We start from the raw sequence: 7022 nt of genomic DNA on the forward strand, positions 1-7022 counted from the left end.
CCTAGAGTGCACTCTGTAGACCAGGCTGGCCTCAGATTTATAGAGATCTGCCTGCCCCTGCCTCCTGAGTGCTGAGATTAAAGGCATGCACCACCACTGCCCAGCCCTTTGAAACTATTTCTGAAATAATCCACCCTACACCCATTCAGCACCATCCAATTCTCCCCACTTCCTCCAGTATGGACCAGAGCTAAGACCAAGGCTATTACCAACTCGAGAAGAGACGCTGGGTGGGCTGATGTGCTTTAAGGCGCTGTGTATACAAGTCAGAGGTCCACCTTTGCTTGCTTGCTTGTTTTTGTGTGAGACAGGGTCTCTCACTGGCCTAGAGTTTTCCAATAGATGAGCATGGCTTGTTAGCAAGGGATCTGCCTGTCTCTGCCTGTCACTGCCCATCACTTACTGCCTGTCTGTGCCCATTACTGCCTGTCACTACCTGTCTGTGCCCATTACTGCCCATCACCGCCTGTCTCTGCCCATTACTGCCCATCACCACCTGTCTCTGCCTGTCACCACCTGTCCCTCATTGGGATTTTACAAGCACATACCACTGCTTTTTTACATGGATCTGGGTATTAACGTTTCTTTGCACTTGCAAAGCAAGCATTTTACCAACCAAGCTGTCTCCCCAACTTCTGAGGCAATGTTCTTTTCTGGTTCCTCTGTGTCATGGCGTGGGCTGACTGGGTGCCCACACTTATATGTGCAGTTATCCGGGATCGTGCCCTATGTGTCCAATGTCTTCCCTACACTCTGGGTCCTGTCCATCTCCATCTCTTCCCAAATGAAATGCAGAGCCCAATTCTTGTGGCTAGGGAGCCTCCCTGTGCATTGTGGGGATGGGGAGGCTACTCCAAGTCACAACTAAACATACCTCCCAGCACCAAGTCACAACTACCCCCACTACCTCCAGACATTGTCAGTCCCCTTGTGGAAACAAGCTTGTCCTAGCTTTACAACCATTATGTTAGCCAATCACAGGCTTCTAACTTAAAAAAAAAAAAATCCAAGCCTGCAAGATGGCTAGATGAGCAAAGGCACTTGCCATACAAATCTAAGGACCTGAGTTCGCTCTCTGAAATGGGAGAGAACCCTGTCTGCAGAGTTGTCCTGCCTTCCAGACACGCGTCCTGCCTCCCCACCTCCCATGATGTGTTGGCCTTACGTTGCTTGAACAAGTAGGGGAATTTCTTGCTGCTCCATTTGGCCACAATGGGCCCCAGAGTGATGCACAGTAGAAACAGCAGCATGGCCGATGTCAGCGCCAGCAACCAGGTAAGGGTTTGCAAGGATCTCCCTCTTTCTGCAGCGAGGAGAGAAATGCTGGAGTGTTCTCCAGTGAGGCAGCACCCTGGGCACCCCAAACCTGTAACTCAACGAGCTCAGATGACTTTGCTGTCTTTCTTTCATTCCTGAGACAGAGTCTCATGGATCCCAGGCTAGCCTCAAACTCCATTTGTACCTGAGCGCAACCTGGAATTCCTGATCCTCCTGCCTCCACCACAGGGTGGGGATTGCAGCACCATGCCCAAATCCATGCCATCCTGGGTATGGAATCCAGGGCCTTTCTAGCATGTAAAACAAGGGCTCTACCAACTGAGTGACACCCCAAGTCCTAAATCTAAGTGACATTTTAAAATGAGCCCGAATTTAATGATTTTTCCCAGCAACTAAGTAGCCTGGATGACTGAGCGTAACATATGAGGCCCTTTACTTCCCCGGACTTGGCCTTTGTAAAGCTATGTTTTCTGTTTGGGATGAGGAGTCACCATTACTGATGACAACATCCAGGAAAACAAGACAGGGCACGAAGAGGAGAGCATCCCAGAGCTGCCTGCTGTGGGCAGAGCTGGGAGCGTTGAGGGCATTCACATATAGTTTGAACAGACATCAGGCGTTTGTTTGGATAAACCTTTTCAGAGAGTCTTGCTGTGTAGCCCAGGCTAGCCTGGACCTTGTGGGCCTCCCACCTCAGCCTCTGTAGTGGTGTGATTATGATTCCAGTTGTGTACCACCCCCGACCATTAACTTGTATTTAATAGCAATAAAACAACCACCTGATTTTCTCACCGGGGCAGTCACGGTGGGGGAGGTACCTGGAGAGAAGCTGACCAACGTGGGGCCACAGATCACATCTTTCTCTGTGGTTCCGTTCTTAAGCACAGACTTTCCACCTAGAGAGCAGCTTAGACAGGTCAAGAAGAAGAGTTCAGATGATTAATTTGGGTCCAGAGGAGCACAGTTATCCCAGGAAGTAACCACATGATACAGTAGGGCTTGGGCTCTCAAGCAATGGGCAGATGATGTGAGAAACTCCCGAGAGACTCTCACACAAGACCCTGTGGCCTCACAGAGTCCCCTGTGCCCTAGGGGTGAGGCACTGCAGGTCTGCACGCCAACCAGGGGCAATGTCCTTTGTTTTTCAGTTTTTCTCAGGTTCTTTACATTGGGAGAGACATGAGAATATGTACGTACTTGGTCCACGGTCGACAGGTGCCACCCCCATTCTGATCGTTAAATGTCCCGAAGCCACAGTTTTTACAACCTTGAAGGAAAGCTGAGAATCAGTAGGAGGCATCTTACTATTTTACGATGTTCCCCTGATGAGCAGATGCCATGGTGTCATAGACTAACCTGTGCAAATTGCATCACTATGATTTTAATGCTTTAATCTGTTATCCACATGTATGTGTGCACACATCTGTGTGTGCATGTGAGTGCAGATGCCCATCAAGTCCAGAAGAGGGAGTCAGACCCCTCCCCCCCCAGAACTGGAGTTACAGGCCATTGTGGGCAGCCTGAAGTGGGTACTGGAAACTGAACTCGAGTCCTCGGCAAGAGCTGTATTCCCCCTTAACTAAGCCGTCTCTCCAGCCCCTGCTTAATGACTCTTGAATTGAAACTCCAAGACTGCTCAGTTTCAGTCTAATGATATGAGCAATATTGTCTGTAACCAAAATGTGCAAGAATGCACGGCTCGGCCGGGCGATGGTGGCGCACGCCTTTAATCCCAGCACTCGGGAGGCAGAGGCAGGCGGATCTCTGTGAGTTCGAGACCAGCCTGGTCTACAGAGCTAGTTCCAGGTCAGGCTCCAAAGCCACAGAGAAACCCTGTCTCAAAAAACCAAAAAAAAAAAAAAAAAAAAAGAAGAATACACGGCTCGGATGATTAACAAAACCATTTCCATTTGTGCAAACACAGACTACATAGTGGACTGTAATTACAACACCGTCGCACCACATACTGCATCTCTGTCCTTCACACACTTGGGCGGAGAAAGGGCAAACCTACCCTGCTCTGTCAGCTCTTGGCCTGGCTTGCAGTCCTTTTCACACATGGCACACTCTGGCCCCAAGCAGTGGAATCCCTCGATGCATCCGCACTCTGCATTGCTGGTCGGGGAGCAAGGCTTCTTGAGCCTGAAATAACCTACAAAGCCCCGGCTCTGCGTTACCCTTGGAAACAAATTTGTATTGCGGTTGAAATATATATATACACACACACACATATATGTATGTGTGTGTTCATGTATATATGTGCATATGCACACATATGTGTGCATGTGTACATGTGTGTGTATGTATATATATATATATATCCATTGCTCTGCTTATAATGTTAATGATTATGTTGTGTTCCCCTATTTACTGTCTTTGTGGAATAGGGTCTCATTGTGGATCCCAGTCTACCCTTCAAGTAAGAATCTTCCTGCCTCGGTCTCCAGTGCTGGGATTGTGTGCCCCAGTGCCTGGCTCATACTGTTTTATTTTCAATCCCCATTAAGATATTTTCCACTTTGCTCACTAAAAGATTTTCTTGGGCTGGGGAGGGAGCTCAGTGCTTGCCTAGCACGCCAAAGTCCTGGGTCCCATCCCCAGCTCCTCATACGCTATGTGGTGGCACATGCCTGTAATCTCAGCATTTGGGCGGGAAGAAGAGACGTTCAAAGCCAGCCTAAGCTACATGAGACCCTACTTTAGAGAAAAAAAAAATCTAGGCGTGGTAGTACACACCTTCAATCTCAGCACTCCAGAGGTAGAGGCCAGAAGGTCTGAGTTCCAGGCCAGCTTGGCTTATATAGGGAGTTCCAGGTCATCCAGGGCTACATGATGAGACCCAGTCTCAAAACAAAACAAAAACAATAAAAGCCTTTCGTGTCAAGTGAGTATTTCCTCTATTATTTAAAAAATCAGCCAGAAAAAAAAAAAATGATGACTTGCTGGTGGCCACGTCAAAGGAACAGCAGGTGGCGACTGACTTCAGGGGATTGGCCCACCTGCGTGCTAGGCGCTGTTGGGTTGGGTGGATCTCGGACCGCCAAGGCCCTGAGAGTGTCGGCCCCAGGATGGCTGTTGTTACTGCTGTCTTTCCATGTCTGCCACTGCCATTTTCCTCTGATATCTAGCGTGGTGTGAATGGGCAGAGATTCCCCGCTGCCTGTAATGTAGTGTGATTATCTCATGGAAATATTCCGTTCTCCTGGGGATTTTTACCGTGGATTATTGTGAAGATGACTTCCTCCTAAGCTGTGCTACTTAAAGCAATGACTTTTACACAATAGTAGTGTACGTTTAAATAGGATGTTGATGCCTGGAGGGGTCTTTAGTATATATAGTAAGGGATTGTGATTTTCCTTAGTGGGAAAGCTAAAATAGGCAAATGCAAGACACGGTGTTACCTCTGCTCCTGAGAAAGCAGGGGCTGCAGAAGACAGAAATAAGAACAGGGAAGTACCACACAGCTAGTTTCTTCTGACGCATCATATGGACTTGGCTTATGTCAATGATTAAGAAGAACAGTTGTGTCCCAGGAGCTAAGTCAGCTCATGTTCTTCTCGTCCTAATGCTGAGAGATGTGGTCACGGTTGCAGTGTGCACAGTAGCTAGAACACAGCTTTAAGTAATGACTTAAGGGTAGGTTAGGATGGCTTTGTTAATAGCTTTAAGGCAAATAAAAAATCTTGGAAAACAATTTTTAAAAGTTTGCTCTTAATAGCCGAGTGAGGGGCACACTGAGGGCGGAGACCAAAAACAATGGTAGCCTGGCTGTCGCTGGTTGACCTGCTCGATGGATCGGTGGTCAAGGCTGATGGGGAACCCCTTGTGCCCATTTCTGCCCTCTGCTTCCGGGTATAAACACCTGTTGATGAGTGGGTGTGCACCCTGAGGGTTTAAAAGAGAGCTGGCTGATTCTTTTCCATATATAGAAACTTAGATTTGTGATTCTCCTAAGATTTCTTATGAGATTACCTTTGAGGTAAATAATAAAATGACTGCTCCTTTCTCTGTAACCGAAAAATGCAGCCTGGCAGCGAGAGAGCTGACTGAGAAAGACGCCTTGCTCGCTTACACTCTGTTAATAACAAGTTGCTTGGACATGAATGTATGTGTGTTCTGGGGACAACTTGCTTTTCACCTGTAATGTGTAAACTATTTAATTGTGTAAGAGATGTAGAAAAGATGCTGGGTTTCACTTGTATTCACTGTAATCATTTTCTTTAAAATAGTGTGTAACCTCATTCTAATGGTTATACTGCTTGAAAGATTTTGCTGAGGTATATAAGCTGTAGGGAAAAAAATAAAATTAGTTAGAAGAAAGATATCACTAGAGACAGAGGAATACATGTAGAGAGAGCTAAGAAAAGAAAGAACAGAGAGAGAAGATGATGAGGAGACCCTAAAGGGGTGTGTGTGGGGGGTGGGGGTGGGTGTGTGTAGGGGGGTCCCTTTTGCGCCAGCCCCAGAGAGTTAAGTTTAGCCCCCCTCACAGGCCCCGAAGAGTTAAGTTTACTCCCTCAGATAGATTAGTCAGCTGACTTTGTGGGATCCCCCTCAGTCCCCGAGCTGCTGGAGGCTGGTCCTCGAGGAAGCAACAGTAGCTATTCCATGAAATCCTTTGGCTACACCTGCTGTGGACAGGGGAGTCAGCCCCTGTGAGGCTCAAGATTTTGAGTAGAGACCAGTTAGTAAAGGGGGACCAAAGCTGGTCTCGCCCCAGATTTCCTAAAGATGGAGATGCCTCAGTGTAAAGCCAACCTCCAGTCCTGGGAGGCTGAAGATCACAAGGTCTGGGTCCAGCATAGGCAGCAGAAAGATTCTGTTTCGACACAGACAGACAGACTCACCTGCACACACTTTGCAGATGTTGCAGTGCGGCTGTCCGCCCGTGCTGGAGTATGTGCTTGGGGGACAGCTGGTGCACACAGGATTGTCTTTCTCGCAGAAGGTACCTGGAAGGCAGCACAGGTGTCCGTGTCTGACAACACTAGACTGTCACCCGAGGCATCATGAGGACATCAGAGCAAATGCTCCATTTATCCTCTAGGCCTCTTGGCCATGGCACATTTACTGATTGGCATTTTAAGACTATACATTTGCAGGGTGCCCCCTGGCATAACCGTGCAACTAGGAGTAACAGTGTATAAATGCTGCAACAAAGAAATTAAGAGAAGAAAACCCTGAGTCTGTTGATCTATTGAGATAAGTGTAACAGGAGGGGCCCAGAAGAGCGAGCGATGCTGCCACCTACTTGCTCCTTGCTGCAGAGTACATGTACCGTGTGCTGTTCTGAGCCTGTCCTGGGCCCTTCCAAGCACCCTGAGACAGCCTCTCTGACTGTACTCAAGCTGAGACTGAGTGAGCCAGATCCCCACGGCCTCTTTGTTGTACCCAAAAAGCCTTTGCAAGGGAGTGAGCGGTCTTCTGAACCGGCTAACCCAACTGAGTTTTCAACGGTCAGAAAGCGCACCTGTCGGTCTGGTACTTACCCGCCTCACACTTGGCACAGGAATCCTGCAGGGCTCCTGTTCTTTCTGTGCCCACCACCAACAGCACAGTCACCACCACGTTGTAACAGCTGTTCCCCATGACAACCTCTTGCACACATATGACACTAGCAAAGGAGATTCCAAAAGAGTTTCAGTCGAACAAGCTGCTCTCTGGCTGGTGGTGTGGCTCACTTGGTAGAGTGCCTACTCAAGAGGCATCAGTACTTCAGAAACCATGGTGGAGGTCCATGCCCG

The 7022-nt window shown here is 48.3% G+C and overlaps 1 protein-coding gene across 2 annotated transcripts in view; it reads right to left on the reverse strand.

The window, feature by feature from the left end:
- Tnfrsf9 (TNF receptor superfamily member 9) overlaps window positions 1-6867 on the reverse strand; it is a 15098-nt gene extending 8231 nt beyond the window's left edge. Inside the window, exons 1-7 of one of the 2 annotated variants that reach the window (XM_005353672.1) lie at window positions 6768-6867; window positions 6126-6230; window positions 3293-3430; window positions 2476-2545; window positions 2071-2185; window positions 1955-1970; window positions 1166-1297 (exon numbers count right to left, since the gene is read on the reverse strand). In XM_005353672.1, coding sequence (XP_005353729.1) covers window positions 1166-1297; window positions 1955-1970; window positions 2071-2185; window positions 2476-2545; window positions 3293-3430; window positions 6126-6230; window positions 6768-6867 — 676 coding nt within the window. Of the gene's footprint in view, window positions 1-1165; window positions 1298-1954; window positions 1971-2054; window positions 2186-2475; window positions 2546-3292; window positions 3431-6125; window positions 6231-6767 lie in introns of both variants that reach the window. The other variant, XM_005353671.1, reaches the window with a different exon arrangement.
- Between the last annotated feature and the right edge of the window lie 155 nt (window positions 6868-7022).

The sequence above is a fragment of the Microtus ochrogaster genome, chromosome 10 (genome assembly GCF_000317375.1).
Source record: "Microtus ochrogaster isolate Prairie Vole_2 chromosome 10, MicOch1.0, whole genome shotgun sequence".
NCBI classification, from domain to species: Eukaryota; Metazoa; Chordata; class Mammalia; order Rodentia; family Cricetidae; genus Microtus; species Microtus ochrogaster.